This window comes from Nyctereutes procyonoides, unplaced genomic scaffold (assembly GCF_905146905.1).
Source record: "Nyctereutes procyonoides isolate TBG_1078 unplaced genomic scaffold, NYPRO_anot_genome, whole genome shotgun sequence".
NCBI classification, from domain to species: Eukaryota; Metazoa; Chordata; class Mammalia; order Carnivora; family Canidae; genus Nyctereutes; species Nyctereutes procyonoides.
In genome coordinates, this window is record NW_026575135.1 from 17081555 (window position 1) to 17107880 (window position 26326).

Below are 26326 nucleotides of genomic sequence, written 5' to 3' on the forward strand. Positions count from 1 at the left end.
ATGATCATGTGATTTTTATCCTTCATTTTGTTGTTGTGATGTATCGCATTGATTTATGAATATTGAACCATCCTTGCATTCTTGGAATAAATCCCACTTAATTGTGGTGAATGATCCTTTTAATATATTGTTGAATGTGGTTTGCTAATATTTTGTTGAGGATTTTTACATCTATGTTCATCAGAAATATTGTCCTGTAGTTTTTTCTTTTTGTGGTGTCTTTGTCTTTGGTATAAGGATAATGCTGGCCTTGTAGAAAGTATGTGAAAGCTTTCCTTCCACTTCTATTTTTTGAAGTAGTTTGAGGAGAATAGGTATTAAATCTTCTTTAAATGTTTGATAGCATTCACCCGTGAATTTTTCTGTTCTTGGGGCAGCCTGGGTGGCTTAGCAGTGAAGTCCTGCCTTTGGCCCAGGGTGTGATCCTGGAAACCCGGGATGGGGTCCCACATCAAGCTCCCTGCATGGATCCTGCTTCTCCCTCTGCCTGTGTCTTTGCCTCTCTCTCTTTGTGTCTCTCATGAATAAATAAATTCTTTAAAAAAATTATCTGTTCTTTTTATTTTTTTGTCCTTTTTATTGCCAATTCAATTTCATTATTAATAATTGGTCTCTTCAGATTTTCTATTTCTTCCTGATTCAGTTTTGGGAGATTGTATGTTTCTAGGAATTTATTCACTTCTATGTTGTCTAATTTGTTTGCATACAATTGTTCAAAGTATTCTCTTATAATCCTTTGTATTTCTGTGGTATTAGTTGTTGCTTCTCTTTCATTTCTGATTTTATTTATATTCAGGTTCTTCCTCTTTTTTTTTTTCTTGAGCAGGGTGGAGAGGTAGAGGGAGAAGCAGGCTCCCTCCTCATCTGGAAGCTTCTTCTTCTTCTTATTATTTTTTTTTTCGATGAATCTGGCTAATAGTTTATCAATTTTGTCTATCTTTTAAAAGAACCAGGTCTTGGTTTCACTGAATTTTTCTATTTTTTTTAAAGATGTAATTATTTATTTGAGAGACAGAGAACAAGCTCAAGTGAGCAGGGGGAGAGATAGAGGAAGACGGAGAGAGAGAATCCCAAGGAGACCTCCTGCTGAGTTACAGAGCCTCACATGGCACTTGATCCCATGATCCCATGAACCTGAGATCATGATCTGAGCTGAAATCAAGACTCAGATACTCAGCCACCTGAGCCACCCAGGTGCCTCCGTTTTTCTATTATCTTTTTAGCCTCTGTGTCATCTAGTTCTGCTCTGATTTTTATTATTTCCTTCCTTCTACTCAACTCAGGCTTTGTGTTTTTATTTTCTAGTTCCTCTAGATCTAAGTTTAGATTGTTTACTTGAGCTTTTTCTTATTTCTTGAGATAGGCTTGTATTGCTATATACTTTCCTCTTAGAACTGCTTTCTCGGGATTCCTGTGTGGTTCAGTGGTTGAGCATCTGCCTCAGTTCAGGGCGTGATCTCAGGATGCCTGGATTGAGTCCTGCATCGGGCTCCCTGCATGGAGCCTGCTCTGCCTCTGCCTATATCTCTGCCTCTCTCTCTCTCTCTCTCTCTGTCTCTCATGAATAATAAATAAAATCTTTAAAAAAAATGCTTTCTCTGTGTCCCAAAGATTTTGGACCATTGTGCTTTCATTTCATTAAAAAAAATTTTTTATTGGAGTTCAATTTGCCAACATATAGCATAACATCCAATGCTCATCCCATCAAGTGCCCCGCTCAGTGCCCATCACCCAGTCACCCCATCCCCCTGCCCACCTCCCCTTCCACTACCCCGTGTTCATTTCCCAGAGTTAGGTGTCTCTCATGTTCTGTCTCCCTCTCTGATAGTTCCAACTCATTTTCTCTCCTTTCCCCTTTATTCCCTTTCACTATTTATTAAGAGAGAGCGCTTTTTCAAGATAATTAAAGTTGCTTTATTATTCAAGATTTCTTAATATTATGAAATGTCTAATGTTCATATTTCCCTGATTGCCATATACATAATTTATGGTTTGTTTATGTGAATCCAGTATCCTTGGAAAGTCCATACATTATAATTGGTTGATATAGCACTTAAAATTCTCTTCATCTATTCAGTCTCCTTTTATCCTTTCAAATCAACCTTTGTTAACAGAAACCAGGTTGTTTGCCTCATTGAGTTTTTCACATCTAGATTGTACTGATTGTATTGCTGTAATGTAGTTAATATGCTTCTCTGCTTTTAGTTTCCATAAATTGTTAGATTTAGGCTTAATCAGATTCACTTATAAATTCTCCGGCAAGACTTTTTAAAAGGTAGTATTGTGTGCTTTCAGAAGAAGGTACATAATGTTGGAACACTTGGGTGGCTCAGTGGTTGAGCGTTTGCCTTTGGCTCAGGTTGTGATCTTGAGGTCCTGGGATCAGATCCCACATTGGGCTCCTTGTAGGGAGCCTGCTTCTCCCTCTGCCTATGTCACTGCCTCTCTCTGTGTGTTTCTCATGAATGAATAAATAAAATCCTAAAAAAAAAAAAAAAAAAGAAGGTACATAATGGCTGGGGGCATCTGGCTGGTTCAGTCAGTGGAGCTTATGACTCTTGATCTCAGGGTTCTGAGTCCAAACCCCTTGCTGAGTATAGAGATTCCTTGAAAATAAAGCCTTAGTAAGAATAAAAGAAGGTACATAATGTCTGTTCCACTCTCTATGATTTAATAAACTATTGATGATCTTTCTTAGATCCATTAGAACCATTTGTTAAGGTTTGCAAAATGGTGATTTTTTTCCACTGAAGATTTCCCTTGATACTTAGCCTTTAAAAACACTTTTTTAAGGGGTAATTGGGTGGCACAGTTGGTTAAATGTCTGACTCTTGGTGTTGGCTCTGGTTGTGATCTCAGGGCCCTGAGATTAAGCCCTGTGTTGGGTTTGGTACTCAGTGTGGAGCCTACTTGAGACTCTCCCTTTTTCTCTGGTTCTCTCCACTGCATGCCTTTCCACCCTCTAAATAAATAAATAAATAAATAAATAAATAAATAAATAAATAAATCTTTTTTAAAATCCGGTTTTCAAAGTCTTTGTGTATTCTTTCTTAAAGATTTGCCATACTTAAATATATACATTCACTGATTGCTGGACATCTAGACTTTCTGATTTTTCAGCCTATAAACATTGATGGGATCAACATTCTTATACATCTCTTATACATAAATCAGTGGAAGTCTAAGCTTTATAGCTTCTTCCTACGCACTAAAATGTCTTCCTCAAAAGTAGCAGTTCATTCCCTCCACTGAAAAGAATGCCTGTTTTCTATATATCTTCATCATTCTTACATATTTAATATGTTTGTATTCCATATTTTATATTAAATGCAAATTATTACAAGTGAATTAGGAATCTAGCTACTATAAATACAGTAAGAAAATTCAAGTTTTGTTATTTTCTAAAATGCAGAGAAGAAAAAGTAATTGCTCACATATGAGAAAATTAAAAATTAATCTGTTGAAATTTCAGAACCATGGAAAATTATTGAACTACTTGGTGGGCCTCATGTTTATCCATCTATTGTTTTCAGGAATTAGTGGTAACTACAGAGTAGCTTTGTGTGCAAGTGTGCTATTTAATATCCTAAAAATTTTGAAGTAATTTTTTTAAAAATGTAAGTTTCTGACTATAAATATAATACGCTAATTGCAAAATGCTGCTCTAAGGAATAGTATCTTAGAAATAATGCCCCAGGCTCTGTGACTACCTTCTTATAATTTTAAAGTTTCCGTTAACTATTTACTATATTTACTATAAGGAAAATTGTCTGATTTCTTTCCTTGTAAACTTACGGGTTTTGAGATGTGGATTCAGAGCTTAACTTTATGCTTTACTAGATATGTATGTCCTTATGGCTTAGTTTCTTCAGGGTTGATATTCAACTGGGAAGTACTGGGATGACTATTTCAATAGATTAAAGCTGTATCTGTTGTTAAACCTCTGAGCATCATCATTGGGAATATGAATATCAACCTTCTGACTTCCATTGTGGGTTCAAGGATGTTCATCTGGATCCAAAGAGAACACTTTTTTTCAATCTCTAGCTGTGGAAATTGCCAAACTTCTCCTGTTTAGCAGGATTTCTGAGAGCAGCAAAGTGATATCCTGATGTGGGAAAATATTTGTAGTGACTATGGATACGTGTAGAATCTGTAAGGTGGCAATTTAACCTCTGCAATGGTCATGTGACTTTTACAAAACAATTTCTTAAAGGATGTACTTTCTTAAAATATGTGGTCTGTTTTTTAGCCTCTTAGGAAACAAAATTGGGTAGTTTACTGCTTAAGAGTAGTCTTCTTCAGAACTTTGTAATGGAACTTATTAGTATGTTTTTTTTTTTAATTTTTATTTACTTATGATAGTCACAGAGAGAGAGATAGAGGCAGAGACACAGGCAGAGGGAGAAGCAGGCCCCATGCACCGGGAGCCCGACGTGGGACTCGATCCCGGGTCTCCAGGATCACGCCCTAGGCCAAAGGCAGGCGCCAAACCGCTGCGCCACCCAGGGATCCCTTATTAGTATGTTATTATAGGGTTTATTAATGTCTCAAATTTTGGGAAATGGTCAGGCATGCATTTAAAAATCAAAGCTTGGACAAATAATGAGGTATCTGAAATAGTCCAGTTTAGAGAAGCAGAAAATAGAATGGTGATTGCCAGGGGACAGGGAGATGGAAGTTGATGTTCAATGGGTATAAAGTTACCGTTATGCAAGATCTGTTATTTCTAGACAATTCCCATAGGACAGAGTGTGTATAGTTAGCAATATGGTCTTGTGCACTTAAAAACTCAAGAGGGTAGATCTTGTGTTCAGTATTCTGTACTAGAAATTTTATTTTTTTCTTTTTAAAGCAAAGGGGCACAGAGAAACTTTCAGGGATGATGGATGTGTTTATTACCTTGATTTGTGGTGATGGTATCACAGGTGTAGATGTATGTCCAAACTCAACACGTTGTATACATTAAATATGCACAGGTTTTTGTGTATCATTTATATATTAATAAAGCCATAAAAATTAGTGCTTATTAGAAAAACCGATCAGATCCAGATGTGATCTGTACCTGAGTTAATAGTATTGTAACAACTTCAATTTCCCAGTTTTGAAAATGTATTATGTTAAAATAAAAAACTCATACTTAACATTAAGGCATTAAATATTATTTTATTTTAATTTTTGATAACCATTCTTTCAATCATCTATTGCTATTTACACATCTCTCCTTGCTTCAGTTCCTCCCAGGTAATTAATAACTTTCTGACCTGTAATGTTTTACACATTCTCCATGTTTCCATGGTCACATACAAATACATGCATTTCTGGGGATGCCTGGGCCACTTAGTTGGCTAAGTGTCTGATTCTTGATCTCAGCTCAGGTTCTTTTCTTTCTTTCTTTCTTTCTTTCTTTCTTTCTTTCTTTCTTTCTTTCTTTCTTTCTTTCTTTTTTTTTAAGCTTTAATTCACTTTTATTTTTCTTGTATAAAACTATGTGGTAGCCACAGCTGGAGCCTGGGTCCTCTGCATGGAGACTCTGGTGTGGGTCTTTACAAGATGGTCAGTGAATTCCTGATAGGGAGACTTGGTGAACACAGAAATCAGGGGCAAGATAGCTGTAGGTTTTGGAGATCGCATCAAAAGTAGCCTTGGCAAAGTTCCCCAGGGTGGCAGTGCAGCCCCTGGCTGAAGTGTAACAGTCATCAATATCAGCCATCATCAGTAGCTTCTTGGGCACAGTGGCTGAGACAATGCCAGTGCCTCTGGGGGCAGGGATGAGACGCACCAGCACAGAACCACAGCGACCGGTCACCTTGCATGGGACAGTGTGGGGCTTGCCTATCTTGTTCCCCCAGTAGCCACATCGCACGGGGACGATGGAAAGCTTGGCCAGGATGATGACCCCACGGATGGCAGTGGCTACCTCCTTGGAGCACTTGACACCCAGACCCACGTGTCCATTGTAATCTCCGATGGCAACAAATGCCTTGAACCTGGTCCGCTGGCCAGCACGGGTCTGCTTTTGCACGGGCATGATTTTCAAGACCTCATCCTTGAGGGATGCCCCCAAGAAGAAGTCAATGATCTCAGGTTCCTTGGTGGGCAGAGAAAAGAGATATATCTCCTCCAGGGACTTGATCTTCATGTCCTTGACTAGGCTGCCCAGCTTGGTGACGGGGATCCACTCCTTGTTCTCCGCCTTGCCTCCGTGAGCTCTGGGCCTCTGGGCCTCTGGGCCTCTGGACCCTTCCGCAGCACTGGCGTCATCCTCCATTTGGTGTTCTCTCAGAGAAGGGCAGTTCAGGTTCTGATCTCAGGGTTGTGAGTTCAAGCCCTGCATTGGGCTCCCACTGGGTGTGGAGTCTACTTAAAAAAAAAAAAAAAAAAAAAAAAGATGCTCAATATCCCTAACGCCCCCCCCCCCAAAAAAAACAAAATACATGCATTTTTGGTTTATTTTGTAACAGCGTGATTAGGATTATATATACTTTCACGTAGGTTCTTATTTTTACTTGAAAATACATCGAGGAAAAATATCTTCAAACAAACTTAACTGAAATAGATGGAACTCAGTCCCTTTAATAGCTCCAAAACACAATTAGGGTATCACAATTTATTAAACTGTGCCTTTATTTATCCATATCCATTTTCTCTTTCTTCTTCCTTCCTTCCTTCCTTCCTTCCTTCCTTCTTCCTTTCTTTCTTTCTTTCTTTCTTTCTTTCTTTCTTTCTTTCTTTTTCTTTCTTTCTTTCGTCTTTCTTTTTAAGTAGGCTCCATAACCAATGTGGGGCTTGAACTCATGACCTCAAGATCAAAAGTCGTGTGCTCCACTGTCTGAGCCAGCCAGGTGCCCCATATATCCATTTTCTTCCCAATGTATTGGTACTCAAATATTGTTGAAATAAATATATATATATATTAAAGATTTTATTTATTTATTCATGAGAGAGAGAAAGAGAGAAAGAGGCAGAGTCACAGACAGAGGGAGAAGCAGGCTCCATGCAGGGAGCCTGATGTGGGACTCGATCCCGGACTCCAGGATCATGTCCTGGGCTGAAGGCAGGCACTAAACTGCTGAGCCACCCAGGGATCCCCAAATAAATATATTTTGGACCAATGCTTTTATAGCTATGGGATAAGTTCTCAGGGGATGGGATCACTAGATTGAATGAAATACGAATTTATTTATTTTTAAGCTTTTACATATTTATCCATGAGAGATACAGAAACACAGGCAGAGAGAGAAGTAGTCTTCCTTCCCGGAGCCCTATGCGGGGACTCCATCAGGGACCCTGGGATCAAGTCCTGAGCCAAAGGCAGACTCAATCACTGAGCCACCCAGGCATCCCGAAAGAATATGAATTTAAAGAAAACTTTGTTTAGATATTTCCAGACTTATTTCCCAAATGGTGGCATTATTTTACATTTCCAGTAGCAAACATTGAAAATACACTTTTCCTTGTATCCTTACCAGCAGTAGGTGTTATATTGCTTTATAATTGTTGTGAATTTGGTAAGTCAGAAGTCATACCTCATTGTTGTATTAATTTACATTTCCCTGACAATTGTGAGGTTGAGCAGGCTTGCAAAGTTTATTGATCATTTGGATTTTTGTACGTGTGAATTGCTATTCACAGCTTTAGGCCTTTTTTCTCATTGGATTGTTTTTGTCATTTTCTCAATAATTTGTAAAAACTCCTTGTATATTGCAGTTATCAATCACTTATCTTTCATATGTGTTACAAATCTTTCCCCTAAGCTACTTTTTTTGCCTTTTGTCTATGTTTATGGTATCATTTGCCATATCATATTACATTTTTCTAGTGTTGTGAACTCTGTCTACATTCTTCTTCAATGGCTTCTAGGTTTCCTATCTTTTCAAAGAAAGTCTCCTCAACCCCCATATTACACATTATCATACTTAATTTTTTTTGATGCTTCTGTTATTTTATTTAGTTGCTTAAAACTTTTATAAAGTTGTAGTTCTGATTATTAAGCAATGCTCTCTTGCTTCAAACTCACCCCTTCTATCTTCTTGTTCTTCTATCTTCTTGTTCTTAGTTCTTGTATCTTAGCACTACAGCAGTGAGTCTTGGCCCAGGGGCAACTTCCAGAGCAATATTCCAGTTTGCAGTTTTTCCAATACTTCTCCAAGCAACCTCAATGTACCACCTCAGGGATAGCAGCCATTTGGTACCTCACAACTCTCCAGAGGTCTTACCTCCAGTTCTGAGGGCCCCATCTACAACCTTCTAAATCTGCCAATCCCCACTCCTTCCTTTGTTTTTTCCAGCCCTTGGGATAGTGGCTGTTTCCCCACAGTTATTCCTTTGTGCTATCTCAGATCCTCTGTCTTTTTATTTCTTGAATAGGTGGTTAATAATTCTCTTTCTATTAAATTCTCTCTATAAAAATAGCTGACATGGTTTCTGTTTCCTGTCTGGACCCCAAATGTTACTGTTGAATATTTCAATCTTTTCCCTTAGATTTTATGGAGACAAGTTTTTTTCTCCCTTTAAACGACTCACCAATTGTTCTAACAGCATTTTATTTCCTATCTTTGTCCTACTGGTGTTGTTTAAAATATTTTTTGACATAGAATTTTAAAATTTTGGGGGTGCCTGGGTGGCACAGTCGGTTAACCATCCGCCTTCAGTTCAAGTCATGATCACAGGGTCCTAGGATTGAGCCCTGCATTATTCCTCTGCTGCTCCTCCTGCTTGTGTTCTCTCTTTCTCTCTCTGCCAAATAAATAAATACATTTTTTAAAAAAAAAACCTCGAAATTTTTATGTAGTTCAAACTTATCAATTCATCCCTCATGATTTTTCTTCTTTGTTCTTGCTTTGGAAAGTCCTTTCCATGTAGGTCAGAAGAATAATCCTGCCTATTTTCTTCCTGTGTTCTTATATTGTATCACCTCGTTTAGTTTTCAAAGTTTAAAAAGTTGAGACCCACTGTAAGAATGTATTTTGCTTTGTCAATGAGTATACATTTTATATAAATTTGAAACAAAAATTTCATGAAATCATATTTGTGGCAAAAGTTTTTACTACTTACAAAAGTCTCTTATATTTCTCTGTTCCTTTACAGTTAGTTCCTTAACAGAAGTACTATATGTAACTTCTAAGAAGTCTCCTCACATGGAGAGACCATGTCCTTCTCCTTCCTTTCCTTTTATTTGTTAAAATGTGGGCCTGATGGCTGGTGCTAGAACAGCCATCTTGAACTATGAGGTGATCTTGGGAATGCAGCAACAATAGAGAAGCAACTTGGATGTTGTTTTTCATATGTGTTACAAATCTTTCCCCTAAGCTATTTTTTTTTTTTGCCTTTTGTCTGTTTATGGTATCATTTGCCATATCATATTACATTTTTCTAGTGTTGTGAACTCTGTCTACATTTTTCTTCAATGGTTTCTAGGTTTCTAATCTTTTCAAAGAAAGTCTCCTCAACCCCCATATTACACATTATCGTACTTAATTTTTTCTGATGCTTCCGTTATTTTATTTAGTTGCTTAAAACTTTTATAAAGTTGTAGTTCTGATTATTAAGCAATGCTCTCTTGCTTCAAACTCACCCCTTCTATCTTCTGAAAGAAGAACTTCCTGGAGTCTGCTTGCATCTTGATTTTCAAGTGAGGAATTAACTTCTTGACTTTAATGTGAGAAACTAATACTTTTTTATGTTTTACTGTTACTCCTAGCCAAATTAAATTCTTGCAAGTACATCTTTTGTAGAGTTTATACTGCTACTAACAATACGTGAGAGGGATGCTTCTCCAGTGTCACTAACTGGTATGTTGTCAAATTCTTGAATTTTGATAACCGTAAAAAGTAAGAAAAATTATATTTTAATTTGAATTTCTCTTGTTGTGAGTCAGACACAATATCTTTTATGTGAGGGTGACTTTCTAAATTTTATTTATTTATTTATTTATTTATTTTTTACATGAGGGCGATTTATATTTCTTTTTCTACAAACTGTATGGAAATCAGTATTTCCTATCAAGCACTTCATATTTTTTTTAAAGATTTTATTTATTTATTCAGGAGAGACACAGAGAAAGAGGCAGAGACACAGGTAGAGGGAGAATCAGGCTCCATGCAGGGAGCCCGATGTGGGACTCGATCCCGGGTTCCCAGGATCACACCCTGGGCTGAAGGCTGCGCTAAACCGCTAAGCCAAGCCGGCTGCCCTATCTTTTTTTTGTTTCTAAGAATTCTTTGTATATTATTCTTTGTAAATTAAGAAAATTAATCCTTTACTTGTGATATGAGTTGCAAATATGTTTCCAAATATTTGTTATTTGCCTTTACTTTTTATTTTCTCTCCCCCTTTTTTGTTTCCTTTGATCATGTGGAAGATTTCAGAATGTTTTGGGGAAAGCCTGCAATCAAATTTTTAAAACTTTTCTCTCTGGTATTTAGATTTCAAGTCCTAATACAGGGTCAAAGTAATAAAAAAAATTTTGTTTTCTGAGATTTTTATAGATTTGTTTTTTTTTAATTTACATCTTCAAATATGAAAAGTAAAGTATGAACCCAACTTTATCTTTTTCCAAATGGCTCCCTATTTGTGCAAATCATTTATCTTTATACTATTGATGGAAGATATTTACCTTACAATGTATTAAATTCTTGTTTTCATATTGGTCTATTTCTGGACTTTGTATTTTGTTCTGTTGGTTTGTCTGTTCATATGCCAAAATCCACTTTTTAAATTATTGAGTTTTTTAGAATGTGCCTCTGTATTTAATAGGGTTGATTCCTCCTCACTGCTTTTCTTTTTCAAAATTTTCTTGGCTATTCTTGTTTAGTTTTTTTCATGTGCGAATTTTAATCAGCTTGTGTAGGTCTAGAAAAAAGCCCCAATCTGTTGACATATATATTGGGATCTCATTCAATTTACCAACACCTTCAGGGAAAATTGACATTTGTAGGATATTGACTATTCTAATCTGATATCTTATTCAGTCCTAGGAATTTTTATCTATCTTTAAAAAAAATTTACTTATTTGAGAGAGAGAGAGAAGAACAAGCAAGTGAGCAGTGGGAGGGGCAGAGGGAGAGCAGAGATGCAGACTTCCTGCTGAGCATAGAGCCCCATGTGGGGCTCAATGAGTAGCTCTGTGGGGGGCTTTGATCTAACAACCCTGAGGTTATGACCTGAGCCAAAATCAAAAGTAGGATGCTTAACTGACTGAGCCACCCAGGCCACCCCAGCAATTTTATCTGTTTTGATTGCTGTTGTAAATGGGGCTTCTTTTTCCATTCTACTAACTAGTTTTTGTTTGTATAGGTGAAATCTATTGATTTCTGAATATTAATTTTATATTGCTTTACTTTTTCTGAATTGTTATTGTTTGTAGTAGGTTTACAATTGATTTTTTTCAGATATACAATCATATCATCAAACGGAGATGATTTTACTTCCTCATTTCCAATTCTTATGTCTTGGACTGATATTTGTGGTATATTGACGGTTGTGCTCCTAGCTGGTGTTCTTCCTTCCTGTCTTTTTTCAAACCTGGGATCAGCAACCTTCCTGGCCATCTGTGTGTTACCCACTATCTCAATAAATTCCTTTTAATTTAAAGTCAGAACGAGTTTCTTGTTACTTTCTTATCTAGGAAGCCTAACTAAAAGTTTTATTTTGCACAATGATAACATATCATTAATAGTAACATTTGTTGCTATTTATCGAGGGTTTAAAGTGTACCAGGCAGTTACCTAAGTAATTTGCATACATCATATCAATCAACTCCTGGAGAATGGGTTTTGAATTTTTGTCTGTGGTTATAGCAACAAATTTGAAGTCATCCTTTTTAGCTTTCTTCAGAGTCTCTGCTTTTCCTGTTAGCAGTAGCTTTGAAAAATAAGGTAAGACTTAAATTAATGTTTATGTTTTTATTGTTTGCCTTGACATTATAAATCAAGCTTATTAAACTTTTTTATTTTTAGAAGTGTTACCCTATTTCCTAAGTAAATATTAACTAGGAAGCCTGGTTAAGAAAAAGAGAAGCTGTGGGGCACTTGGGTGGTTCAGTGGTTAAGCATCTGCCTTTGGCTCAGGTCATGATCCCCGGGAAGGGTCCTAAGATTGAGTCCCACATCAGGATCCCCTCAGGGAGCTTGCTTCTCCCTCTACCTAGGTCTCTGCTTCTGTCTCTGTATCTCTCATGAATAAATAAATAAAATATTAAAAAGAGAGAAAGAAACAGAGAAGCTGCAAAGGTCATATAAATTGTGCAGGAGTGAGTTTCTTAATCTAGACTTCTGTGATGCTCCTGAGCATAGACAAAAAAGAGAGGTTGTTCCGATTAAATACAGATATTTCTGGACACAGATCTTGGTGTCGGTTAGGAGCTGAATTGTGTCTCTCATAAAAGATGAGTTAGGACCCCTACCACCTCAGAAGGTGTCCTTATTTGGAAACAGGGTTTTTACAGAGGTAATCAAATTAAAAATGAGGTCATTTGGGTGGGCCCTAATCTGACTGGTGTCCTCATAGAAAGAGGAACTTTGGACAGAGACACACACAGAGGGAAGACAATGTGAAGAGAGAGAATTTATCTAAAACCCAAGGAATATCTAAGGCTACCGGAAGCTAGGAGAAGGCATGAAGGAAGCAGCATCTCCCTTAGAGCCCTCAGAAAGAACCAATCCTTTTATTTATTTATTTATTTATTTATTTATTTATTTATTTATTTATTTATTTGTGTGTGTGTGTGTGTGTGTGTGTGTGTATGTGAGAGAGAGAGAGAGAGAGAGAGAGAGAGAGAGAGAGAGAGAGAGAGAGGCAGAGACACAGGCAGAGGGAGAAGCAGGCTCCATGCAGGAAGCCCGACGTGGGACTCGATCCCGGGTCTCCAGGATCACTCCCTGGGCTGAAGGCAGCACCAAACCACTGAGCCACCTGGGCTGCCAGAAAGAACCAATCCTGCCAAACCATGATCTCAGACTCTAGTCTCCAGAATTAATAAATTTCTGTTGTTTAAGCCACCAAGCTTGTGATACTTTGTTACAGAAGCCCCAAGAAACTAAAATACTGGAGTTTCTGTGGCTAACTGGACAGAGTTTTGAAAACGAAGTATGCCACAGATTTTAGAATGCATGTTTTTCAGGCAAGGGTTAAAGACCTTGCTACATGACTGTCATTTATCAAAGGTCTATTCTGGCTCAGCTAAGCAGGTGACTCTTATAACTATTGAGTTCATAACTTAGAGTTGGAAAAAACTTCCTTTTATAAACACACTTTTCATGTCTTAAACCAGAGGTTGTAAACTAGTAAGTAACCTGCTTATAAGAATTTTGTTTAGCCCACACAGTGTTTTGTTTTTTGGATTTTATTTTTTTAAGATTTTATTTATGTATTTATTTAGAGAGCACATGTGCTTGAGCGGGGGAGGGGTAGATGGAGAAAATCACAAGCAGACACCCCACTGAGTGTGGAGCCCAATATAGGGCTTGATCTCACCACCCTGAGATCATGACTGGAGCCAAGATCAATAGTTGGACACTTAACTGAGCCACACAGGCACTCCTTTTATTTTTATTTTTTAAAGATTTTATGTATTTATTTGAGAGAGAAAGTGAACTAGGGAGAACACAAAAGTGGGGGGGGGGACAGAGGGAGAAGCAGACTCCCTGCTGAGCTGTGAGCCTGACCCAGGGCTCCTTCCTGGGATTCCAGGATTATGACCTGAGCCAAAGACAGATGCTTAACTGATGGAGCTACCCAGGCACCCCTCAGGCATCTCTTTTATTTTTTTTTTAATTTTAAAAAGATTTATTTATTTATTCATGATAGACACAGAAAGAGAGACAGAGAGAGAGGCAGAGACACAGACAGAGGGAGAAGCAGGCTCCATGTCAGGAGCCCGACACAGGACTCGATCCCGGGACTCCAGGATCACGCCCTGGGTCAAAGGCAGGCGCTAAACTCCTGAGCCACCCAGGGATTCCCCCAGACACCCCTTTTAGAATTTATTTTTAAGTTACTTCTATACCCATTGTACTGCTTGGATTCATAACTTCAAGATCAAGAGTCTCAAGTTCTACTGACTGAACCAGCCAGGCACCCCAGTGTTTTAAAAACAGGAAAAAAAAATGTGCTCGTTCACCAAAATTTAAAGATCAGATTTCATGGTGCTTGAGTGGCTCAGTCTGTCAAACGTCTGCCTTGGGCTCAGGTCATGATCCCAGGGTTCTGGGATTGAGCCTGGCATTAGTTTCCTGCGCGGTAGAGTGCCTGCTTCTCCTTCTTCCTCTCTTTTCAACTTATGTTCTTGGTTTCTATCTCTCTCTCTCTCAAATAAAAAAAAAAATTATCTTAAAAAAATAAAGATCAGATTTCTTATTTTTTGTTTTCCTTTTTTCTTGAACATGATTCCTCATGGCATACTTCCTTTAGCCAGGCCAAGCACTTCTGTTACTTACATCACCACCAGTGCCACTTTGCCACAGACAAGAAGCAAGGGTGGTTGGCTGGAGAAGAGTGAAAAAAGGAGAGTCGTAGGAGTGTCCAGAAATTCAGTGATATTCCAGAATACGGCAGGTCTTGAGTCTATGATAAGGATTCTGGCTTTATTCCAAATGACATGGGGAGTTGAGGGGTTTTGAGCAAAAGCGTGACCTGACCTTAGATCTTAAATTAATCACATGGCTTTTCTGCTGATACTAGACCGTAGGGGGAAGACACTAGAGTGTAATAATGGAAGCAGGAAGCCCATTCAGAGATCTTCTATCGTGCTCATGAGATGGCTTGGACCACGGTGATAGCAAGGGAGGTGGTGTTAAGTGGTGGAAGTCAGGTAACATTTGAAGTAATCTCCTGATGAGTTAAGTGTGAGATGTGGAAGAAAGAAGACTTTCTTTGGGTTTTTGGCTTGAGTACCCAGAAGGATGAAATTGCTATTTGAGATGAAGAAGCTGTAGCAGGAATACATTTCGGGGGGTGGGGTGGGGTGGGGTGGGGGGGGTGATCAGGAGTTCCATTTTGGACTAGTGCACCTTGAGATGCAAATAGGATGTCAAAGGAAATGTTGAGTAAGCTGTTAGCTAGGAACCTGGAGTTTAGGGGGCATGATGGGTGGCAATAAAACCTTTCCTCTTCTGATCCAGTTTCACAACTTTTAACATCATGTAATACTGTAGGATGCTGGGGACTCCCAAATGTTGGTTTATGGGGTGGATTCAAGGCAGATTGCGGCAGGGGAGGGGGAGGGGGGTACCTGGCTCTGCTTCATCTCTAATCCTAGAACAGGAAGGGTCTCAGTCCCAGGGCTCGGGCCTCTGCTCATCCGCTGTCAGCTTTTCTGTCTTATAAACTGATAAGCCGTAGAGACAAACCCGAATCCTGGTCTCCCATCCGTACCCGGGGGGCGGGGGGGTGTCTTCCCTCCACCCTACCTGCCAGTCTTTGGCAAGGACTATTCTTTCCCACAAGCACTCTCCTTCCTTTCTCATCTCCTTTCTAGACTTTCAGGTCCTCCCTGAACTTCCCCGGGGGGGGGGGGGGGGCCCACTTCATTTCAGCAGTTGCAATCCCAGGGCTGAGATTTTGAAACATCAGGGAAAAAAAAAAAAAAATCCTCGACGAAGACTTTCGGGCTTCAGCGACTGGTGTAGGTCGCCCTCGGCCCGGTAGTAGCGCAGCGCTCCATCCAGGTTACAGTCCTCGGGAACTCCCGGGTTCCAGCGGCCCGCTCCCCCCCCCCCTTTCCATTTCGGTTCAACTTCTCTTCTCTGGATGTGACACCAGGTCCGGGGAGCCGGGGCGTACGGAGGGGAGCAGAGGCTCGCTCTCGCGCCGCAGGATCCGGGGCGACGCCCCCGCCACGCACGCCCCGCAGCAGGCCCGCGGCGCACTCCGGGCCGAGCTTTGTCCCGCGTCGGCCTCCGCGAGCGCAGGGGGCTTCCGGCGGGCCCCCTCCTCCCGGGGGCGGGGCCTGGCGCTCCCGCTCCCGCTCCCGCCTCCCCGGCTGCGCGCGGCTGCGGGCCGCGGTCACGTGAGCGCGGCGCGGCGGGGGAGGGGCCCTGGTTTCCGGGCGGCGGAAGGAGACGCGGCCGCGTGAGGACGAGGCGATTTGAAAACACGCTCGGGGAGCGAGAGGCTGAGGCCGCTGGCGCACGCCGTCGCCCCGCGGGCTCCCGCTCGGACGCTCTTGCCCTCCGCTCCGCGCCCCGGTCCCAGCCGGGCCCTCAGGTGAGCGGCCGCCGCCCGTCGGGCCGGGCCCTCCCGGGGCGCGGGACGGGCGCGCGGGGCCGTCGCTCCCCGGGTCGGCGCGGCCCAGGCGGGCCAGGCCGAGCCGTGGCCGGTCCGCGCGCCCCGGTGGGGGGGGGGGGGCGGGGGGCGGGGGGCGGAGCGGGGCCTGGGCGCGCGGCGGGGCAGTGCGGGGGCGGGGCGGCCCGCGGGCGTGTGGAGCGCCTCAAGTGACTGGGCGGGTTCGCGCCGTTTCGCGGCGGAGGCACTTTTAGGCCGGGGTGCCTCGACCTGGGCCCCGCGGCCGCCGGGAGGGGAAGGGACGGGAGCGCTGGCGGCCCGGGGGGCTCTTCTTGCCGTGTGGGATGCCGGACGGCGGCGGGCGGCGGGCGGCGGGGAGGAGCGGGCGTCCCCCCCCCCCGCCCCCCCGGGCCCCCGCCGCGGTCCAGGTGTGCGGGGCGGCGCGGGCGGAGCGGGCGGAGCGGGCGGAGCGGCGTCGGGCCGCCCCTCTGGGGGGCGTGTTCACTTTCTGGGAAGTCCGGGGTCTCTCCCCCGGCCCCTTCTGTAGAGTCGGGAGGAACTCGTGAGAGGAAGGGGTTGACGGGGAAACCATCAAAAGGAAAACTGCAGTACACGCGTTATTGCAATTTCATTAATTTATTATTTATTTATTTTGCAAAGGAGGTTGGAAATCGGGGGTGGCAGACAAGCCTAGCTGGAATTCGATTCGGTCGGTGGACATTTTCAGGCCCGCGAGAATCTCCCCTTGTGTTGACAATCCAGGAGACCTGCAAATTGATTGGAATCTGTGAAAAGTTCAGTTCTCAAACTTCAGGACCCCCCCCCCCCCCCCCCCCCGCGTAGGAGGTGGCAGCGATGTGAAAGTTCAGCCCCTTGAGGCTGGAGTTTGTACCTCCTGTTCCATACCGGCTGCTGTAAAGTAGCTTTAGTCAAACCATCTGATTTGCCGTGCTATGAAAAAAATCTTATTTGTGTTTTATTGACTTGTTTTAAGAGATTTTTAAGTCCTCGCTCGCTACACCCAGTGTCAACCTGAGAGCCAGAGTTGGCGTGCTTTTTACAGGCTCCACAGGCTTGTCCAGCTGGGCAGCCCTAAAAACAACAACAACAACAACAACAACTTTATTTTGAAGTGAAAATGACAAATTGGTTAATAGAGCTTTAAAAGTTCCTAGTATAAAAATGTTCTCTGCGTATCATAAAATAATGGTCCCGGCTTTAAAAGTCGAGGAACGGCGATCCGCCCTCTTAGGCTTTCTTATTAGGGAAATTAGTGTGACGGACACAGAGTGATACAAAGTGATACAGCACAGACCTTGACAAGACTGTGTTGGACACAGGCCAGATATAGTGGCTAAAAATAACACGGAGGATTGGTGAGTTGGGTTGATTCATTTGATTTTTCTGTCTTGTACCATTTATTTTCATCTCTGGTACTAGCTAGTAATAAAATTGTAGGGAAAGCTCAAAAAGTGTGCTTAATTAATGAAGGTTTTTTTTTTTTTTTTTCCCCTCAAAGATTTATTTATTTATTCATGAGAGAGACAGGCAAAGGGAAAAGCAGGCTCCATGCAGGGAGCCCGACGTGGGACTCGATGGATCTGGGGTCTCCAGGATCACTCCCTGGACGGAAGGCAGGCTCTAAACCGCTGAGCCACCGGGCCTGCCCCCTCCCCCCTATTTTTAAATTAAAAGAGGCCATGCGAATATTTTTTTTTTTTTTTAAGATTTTTGCTTACCCATTTTTAAAAACCAGAATAACTAGAGGTGTGGGTGGAATGAAAACTTGAATAGGTATAAATGAAGTAAGATAAGCCATTTTGCCACTCAGGTTTCCAATCCTCACCTTAATTCCACTATATGTGACATAAAGCTGATTTTGCAGAGCTCTATTTGGTGTGTTAAGTCCTTCTTCAACTTCCTAATACAGGTCTGACAAATCTTTCTGAGCCACATCTTTAAGATGGGTTTAGTACCACTTTCCTTACGTGGTTTTGTGAGAATTGAATGCTAATATACATAATGCATGTGGTTTTGTGAGAATTGAATGCTAATGTACGTAATGCATTTAATACTATATGTGATTTGTACTGGTCCTGAGACTTTTAAGAAAATATACATGTTTGTGCTTTTAGCATACATGTTTAACAGTGCCAGGTATAAATGCTCAGAGTTTTACAAATAGGAACTCATTTGCTCCTCATTAATCCTACCTCATAATAATTGTATGATGTAAGTTTTATTTAATTTTTTGGGTATGTATTATTATTCCTATTTTGTGGATGAAACAGGCACAGTTTTTTTTTTTTTAAATTTTTATTTATTTATGATAGTCACACAGAGAGAGAGGCAGAGACACAGGCAGAGGGAGAAGCAGGCTCCATGCACCGGAAGCCCGTCGTGGGATTCGATCCCAGGTCTCCAGGATCGCTCCCTGGGCCAAAGGCAGGCGCTAAACCGCTGTGCCACCCGGAGATCCTGAGGCACAGTTTTTAACTACAGCTAGAAAGTGGCATTCTGGATAAAGAACTAAATCAATCTGGCTCTAGAATCTGCTCTTAACCTATGTAGCCAAATCCTACGTATCTCAAGGGGCTCTAATGTATTAAAACCTTGAAATCGGGCAGCCTGGGTGGCTCAGGGCCTTAGTGCCACCTTCAGCCCTGGGCCTGATCCTGGAAACCCCGGGATCGAGTCCCATGTCGGGCTCCCTGCATGGAGCCTGCTTCTCCTCTGCCTGTGTCTCTGCCTCTCTCTCTCTCTCTGTCTCTCATGAATAAATAAATAAAATCTTTAAAAAAATGAAATAAAACCTTGAAATTATGTATATTTGGATGTAATGTTATAGATGATTAGCTTCTGGATTCCTGGAACTTGAGCTGCTATTTTATTTCATAATAAATGTAAATCTTCATTTTACTCAAGGTTTTTTGGGTATTTTTTTGGATCTTCATTTATTGTATTGTGCTTTTTTTTTTTTTTTTTGAATACCTGGACACAGGGTAATTATGATAGACCAAGAAGAAGTTTTATTTATTTCAGAGGTACTTACCTATTCTAGTGGGTGTACAGAGGCAAGCAGAATTCAGTATTTTTGCAGCATGCTGGAAAAGGTTTCAAGAAGAGTTGGGCTAGTTCCTGGTATAGGAGGCTATTTTTTAGATAGATGTTAGCTTGTGGGAAGATAAAGCTGGAGAGGAAGTTAGGAAGGACGTGATATGTCAAGCTATGGAGTTTTTACTGTGAGTAAAGAAACAGCTGAAAACTCCTGAGTCTTGGTCAGATCTGTGTTTAGAAAGAACCCTCTCATGACTCCAGCAAATGGGCTAGGGAGTAGATACTAGAAATAAGGCAGGCATACTGATGGGGGAAACTACTAAGCAATCTAGGTAGAAATAAAGGATTTAAGAAGTGGCCTGGGAATGAGTAGGAGGAACAGATCAAAGATTTTGTGTGTAAGTGGGAAGATTTAGATGTTAATTGAAAAAATATGTAGACGGGAAAGTGCAAGATGGCATGTTTATGCCCAAGTTATTTATTACAACAACGGCCTAGTTGGTCTTTGCTCCTTTTCCCTCTGTTGCACTTTATTTCCTCTTATACTGTTTTTTATCCTGCTTTTGAGTACCATTTTTTTAAACTTTATTCATGAGAGAGACAGAGAGGGAGGCAGAGATACAAGCAGGGGAGAAGCAGGCTCCAGCAGAGATCCTGATGCAGGACTTGATCCCGGAATCCTGGGATCACAACCTGAGCCAAAGGCAGATGTTCCACCACTGAGCCACCCAGGTGCCCTGGATACCGTTTTCTGTTTATATCTAGTCTGAACCTAAGCCTGGTGTCCAAAATGCTGATACCACATTTTTGCCTATACTAGGCTTTTTCTCTATTGATCTATTGTTTTCTTTGCTCATGAAATGTTCATTAACTCTGCTTGCTGCATATTTCTGTATCTTATATTTCTTTCGAGCATCAGTTTAGGTTTATGAAACTTTTCTATTATAGGCTGCATTTAAAAACTTTGTTTTGTTAGTAGAGGTTCCTTAGGGACTTTTAGGGGCCAGGAGCAGATATATCTCTAGTAATCTGTGTGTTACCCACTCATTCCCCCAAAACTCCGGGTGAGGGGTTATTTCAAAAGGTTTTCATTTAGTACAATTACTTGACAAAGGTTCCATGGCTAAAAACCCTTGACAAACCAGTCGCTGGATTGTTACCTTATTGTTGATGACCCCTGTTTACATTATCTCTTGACTAAGATATACTTCTTGGTAAGGCTGTTTTCCATTTAGTACTTTGATCCTTTCCGCATAGGTTTTAATTTTTGATTATCTTTGAAATGTATTTTAGAGTAATGTAAATGTTAGAAAACACCTTTATTGTTTTAGAATTTATCTTTTTCTGCCCATTGTTTTAAAATTCTTTTCACTGTAGCACTCAAGAATGACCAAAAAAAGAAAACGCCAAGATGATTTTCAAAAAGTAAAACTAAAAGTTGGTAAAAAGAAACCCAAATTAGAAAATGCTACTGTTACAAACTTTAAAACAAAGACTATATATCTCCCTGAGCAGCTCAAAGAAGATGGAACTCTTCCAACAAACAACAGAAAACTTAACATAAAGGTAAATGGTAACTATTGTTTTGATAAATAACATTTTCTTTTAAATCACCTTTCTTTGTGAAAAGTTGTTTTAATTCTCAGGGTTTACTGATGGCTGAAGGTTGGAGTTTATTAACCAAATCTGAGTTGCCAATGTAGCTTTCCTACCTCCTCTAGAAAGACTTGCTCAACTAAACCCACAGTCATTTTTCTATTGTGTACCTGTTTGATGATTTGATATATGATCTAGAGATAATTCTTGTGTTTATCTTGTTGATGTATCAAGTTTTTGGTATAACTTTTTAGCTGTTTTTATAGTTTATGAAGGTAATTGTCTTATTTTTTAGCCTTACATAGCACATAATATGTAGGTTTGTAGTAAATGTGTGAAGTTTTAGCAATGATTTTGCTTACAATTTTGACAACTTCATTGAAATGTAACTTTTGCATTATAAAATTCCAGGGGCACCTGGGTGACTCATTGGTTAAGTGTCTGACTCTTGATCTCAGCTCAGGTCTTGATCTCGGGGTTGTGAGTTCAAGCCCTGTGTTGGGCTCCATGCCCAGCGTGGAGCCTACTTAAAGTGTACCATTCTGTAGTTTTTAAATGTATTTGCAGAGTTATGCTTTTATCACCATAATCTAATTTTAGGACATAATTATCATGCCAGAAAGAAAACCTGTGCCTATTAGAAGTCACTGCCCATTCTTTTCCCTTTGCTCTACACAGCCACTAACCTACCTTTTATCTGTATAGATTTGCTTATTCTGGTCATTTAATATAAATGCAACAATATGATACATGGTCTTTTTTTTTTTTGATACATGGTCTTTTGTTACTGGTCTTTTACTTAGTATGTTTTGAGGTTCATCCATGTTATAAAGTATCTCTGAGAACAGTACTCCATTCCTTTGTATTGTTGAATAGTATTACAGTGCATGGTTATGCCACATTTTATCACATATCAGTTGATAGTCATTTGGTTGTTGCCACTTTTTTTTTAGGTTTTTGTTTTTATTTTTTTAATTTAAATTTTGTTAATATATAGTGCAATATTGGTTTCTGGAGTAGAATTCAGTGATTCATTATTTACATACAACACCTAGTGCTGCTCATCACAACAAGCGCTCTCTTTAATACCTGTCACCCATCTAGCCCATCCTCCACCGAGTTTCACTCTTAGGTGTAATGCTGTTATGAACATTTGTGAACAAGTTTTTGTGAGGATAAACTTTTTCTAGTTTTGCTTTTAAGCCCTGAAGGTTAAATAATATTGAAAAGGTATTTGAAGTTATATTTTTTTCACAGATTATATAAATTATTCCACAAATAAAATTGTCAAATGTTATACTCAGGATGCACATACACCCTGAAAGACCACTTAAAATAGGCAGACTGTGCCTATTTAGTAGTGTATAAATGCACCTACCAAATGTTTGATTTTTTTTTTTTTTTAAGATTTATTATTTATTAGACAGAGAGAGAGAGACAGAGACAGGCAGAGGGAGGAGCAGGCTCCATGCCAGGAGGATGATGTGGGACTCCATCCTGGGTCTCCAGGATCATGCCCTGGGCTGAAGGCAGCGCTAAACCGCTAAGCCACCGGGGCTGCCTGATTTTTCTTTTATTCTTTTTTTTTTTTAAGATTTTTTTATTTATTCATGAGAGACAGAGAGGCAGAGACATAGGCAGAGGGAGGGGCAAGGCTCCCTGTGGGGAGCCCTATGTGGGACTCAATCCCAGGACCCTGGAATCATGACCTGAGCTGAAGGCAGATGTTCAACCACTGAGCCACCCAGGCGCCCGTATAGTAGGCCTTTAAATAGTGATGATAATTTCTGTCACTTTAAATGATAGCATGCCTAAGTCTTCATACAGGTTAATTTCAAAAAGAGAAAATTCTAACTGAAAATTATGTAATGTTTTTATTGAGCTAAATCTGTCTTAAGGATAAAATAATGTTTCTGTTCTTTGTAAAAGCTTGGTAACATTTAGAAAGTACTTATTGAAGCAGTTTCCCCAAAGATTGTCAGTTTATGGTTTTAGTTAGCATGTTTATTTGAAAATGTTAGAATGTGCACATATACTTAAATCCTGTATTTTTATTTTTAGGATTTGCTGTCACAGATGCATCACTACAATGCTGGGGTTAAACAAAGTGCTCTTCTTGGACTTAAAGACCTTTTGTCTCAGTACCCATTTATAATTGATGCACACCTTTCAAACATATTAAGTGAAGTGACTGCTGTGTTTACAGATAAAGATGCTAATGTACGATTAGCAGCAGTTCAACTTCTTCAATTCCTGGCCCCCAAAATACGAGCTGAACAAATTTCTCCATTTTTTCCTTTGGTAAGTGCCCATCTCTCTAGTGCCATGACTCACATTACTGAAGGAATTCAGGAGGACTCTTTAAAAGTTTTGGACATTCTGCTGGAACAGTACCCAGCCTTAATTACTGGCCGTAGCAGTATATTGCTTAAGAATTTTGTAGAACTTATTTCTCATCAGCAGCTGTCTAAAGGACTAATAAATAGAGACAGATCCCAGTCCTGGATACTTTCTGTAAATCCTAATCGGAGACTCACTTCTCAGCAATGGAGGCTGAAAGTCTTAGTGAGACTCAGTAAATTCCTTCAGGCCTTGGCAGATGGATCCAGTAGGTTGAGAGAAAGTGAAGGACTTCAGGAACAAAAAGAAAATCCCCATGCCACTAGCAACTCCATTTTTATCAACTGGAAGGAACATGCCAACGACCAGCAGCACATCCAGGTTTATGAAAATGGGGGTTCACAGCCAAATGTCAGTTCACAGTTCAGGCTACGGTAAGAAGGATTTCAGTTATGTCCACACTCAGTTTTCCTGTTTGAATTTTTAACTGCTGACCATTGATGGCTAATGGTGGGAAGATATGCAGTTGTCTTTTATAGTTTTCATATAGTTACTCATGATTTGATTTTTATTTACTGATGGGAGGAGTCATTTGAAAGTATTAATTTATTCATTTCTAGCAAAGCCTAATGAGAAGTAAAACTTGATAGTCTCGGCTTTGTCATTTAGAATTTTATTTTCTTACTGGTCTTGATCAATGTAATTATCAGTTCAGGGAACTTCATTTTTACTGGTACTTTTCACTTAATATTTAAATTAAACAAGGAATAATATTTTTTGCTCATTAATTTTTTTTTTTTATTCTTTCTTACCCTTCCTTATTAGGTACCTGGTTGGAGGACTAGGCAGTGTGGATGAAGGCCTCTCATCTACTGAAAACTTGAAAGGATTTATTGAGATAATAATTCCATTGCTGATTGAATGCTGGATTGAAGCTGTGCCTCCACAACTAGCTGCTTCTATTGGAAATGGTATAGAGCGAGAACCTCTGCAGGTTATGCAGCAAGTTCTTAATATTATTTCCCTTCTGTGGAAACTCTCTAAACAACATGATGAAACTCATAAATTGGTGAGAACTTAATGGGTTCTTTATTTTCTCAGTAATGTCTTTTTTTTTTTTTTTAATTTTTATTTATTTATGATAGTCACAGAGAGAGAGAGAGAGAGGCAGAGACACAAGCAGAGGGAGAAGCAGGCTCCATGCACCGGGAGCCCAACGTGGGATTCGATCCCGGGTCTCCAGGATCGTGCCCTGGGCCAAAGGCAGGCGCCAAACCGCTGCGCCACCCAGGGATCCCTCAGTAATGTCTTTTATCATAAATGGGCAGATTAGAAATCAGTATTGGTTATGCATTTTCTAAAACATTCCATAGTCTAACTATAAACTTGTTTCTTGCTTTTGCCCCAAACTGCAAATTAAAATAGTTTGTGTGATTCTCTGAATAGTTTTAACTTACGTGAAATGTATGCATTTTTTTGAAAAAGATTTTATTTATTTATTTAGAGAGTGTCTGAGTTGGGGGGAGGGAGGAAGGTAGGGGCAGAGGAAGAGAGAGAATCTCAGACTCAGCGCTGATCCTGAATGTGGGGCTTTGTGGAGCTTAGTGCAGGGTTCATTCCTACAACCCTGAGTTTATAACTTGAGCTGAAATCAAGAGTTGCTTAACCAACTGAGCCACCTAAGTGCTCTGTGAAATGCATAACTTACTGAGCTTTTTTTTTTTAATGACCTTAATTTCATTTGCTTTTTTTAGATATAATTCCCAGTAGTGTTACAATGTATTGTTTATGGCAGGTTGATTGTGTAGGAACATTCTACTTTCTGAAGGTCTTTTATGAGATTAAAAATGTTGCTTTTTTAAGTACTTTCTTCCAGTGTGTGCCACATTGCCAAGTTTAGCAGAAATGGACCACAGCAAAGATCTCATAACCAATCCTGAGTTGTTTTTAAACTACTATGATTGATTGATTTTTTTTTTTTTTAATATTTTACTTATTCATGAGAGACAGAGAGGGAGAGGCAGAGACACAGGCAGAGGGAGAAGCAGGCTCCATGCAGGGAGCCTGATGTGGGACTCGATCTCGGGACTCTAGGATCATGCCCTGGGCCAAAGTCAGGCGCTAAACCACTGAGCCACTCAGGGATCCTTTCTAAACTACTGTGATTTATTTTTATTTTATTTTATTTTATTTTATTTTATTTTATTTTATTTTATTTTATTTTATTTTATTTTTTTATTTTATTTAGTAACTTAATTTTTTTATTTTTTAAATTTTATTTATTTATTTTATTTTGTTTTGTTTTATTTTATGATTATTTATTTATTTATTCATGAGAGATACAGAGGCAGAGACACAGGCAGAGAGAGAAGGAGGTTCCATGCAGGGAGCCCAATGCGGGACTCCATCCTGGGACTCTAGGTTCACAGCCTGGGCCAAAGACCGGCACCAAACCACTGAGCCACCCAGGGATCCCCCAAACTACTGTGATTTAAAGCAGAAGCTACATAGAGACTTGATTAGTGCATGCTCTTGTTTTTTTCTTGAAAAGGGATAGGATCAGAAAACATTTGTAAAAGTTACACTTACTATATGTAGGTAAACTGTAGTTGTAGGTATGGTGTTCGTGAAATTAACCTAAGATTCTAAGTCTATAGCAGTTTTTTACTAAAACTGATAGTAAAGGCATGATTAAATCTGTGATGATTAAATTATCTACTGTTTGGGAGAGAATTGAATGGTGGCAGCTTTTTTATAGTGCTATAATATATAGTTAATAGTTTAAGTAAGGAAGAACAAGTTCTGAGATTGGTGTTAAATTAATGTGATAGCACACTTAATGAGGGCATCTACAGGAACAATATTTTAAAGCTTGAAGCATCTAGTTTTAGAATTCCTGCAAGGATTTTTGACTAGGCAGGTATAATCTTTGAAGTTGCCTACGTATGTACACAATTGACAATGTAATTATTTGGTTTTATTTCAAGCTAAAGTTTGGAATGAATTAATAGGCCACATAAAATAAGTTGAGGTTAACTTAAAAATCATATTTGATAATCTTGAAAAGCATTATGGAACCATACTAAAGTATGTGTTTTAAGAGCTTGCT

At 40.0% G+C, this 26326-nt stretch overlaps 2 protein-coding genes across 3 annotated transcripts in view; one reads left to right on the forward strand and one right to left on the reverse strand.

Moving 5' to 3' along the window:
* Positions 1–5482: 5482 nt before the first annotated feature.
* Positions 5483–6271, reverse strand: LOC129495185 (40S ribosomal protein S2-like). Its single transcript, XM_055302616.1, has one exon. It carries the CDS (start codon positions 6269–6271, stop codon positions 5558–5560), a length of 714 nt encoding a protein of 237 aa, XP_055158591.1. The 3' UTR covers positions 5483–5557.
* A 9763-nt stretch (positions 6272–16034) lies between these two features.
* Positions 16035–26326, forward strand: part of TEX10 (testis expressed 10) — a 65912-nt gene continuing 55620 nt past the window's right edge. The window contains exons 1-4 of one of the 2 annotated variants that reach the window (XM_055301620.1): positions 16035–16206; positions 20659–20847; positions 22939–23651; positions 24043–24286. In XM_055301620.1, coding sequence (XP_055157595.1) covers positions 20668–20847; positions 22939–23651; positions 24043–24286 — 1137 coding nt within the window. In that variant the 5' untranslated portion in view covers positions 16035–16206; positions 20659–20667. Of the gene's footprint in view, positions 16207–17137; positions 17601–20658; positions 20848–22938; positions 23652–24042; positions 24287–26326 lie in introns of those variants that run through there. The other variant, XM_055301618.1, reaches the window with a different exon arrangement.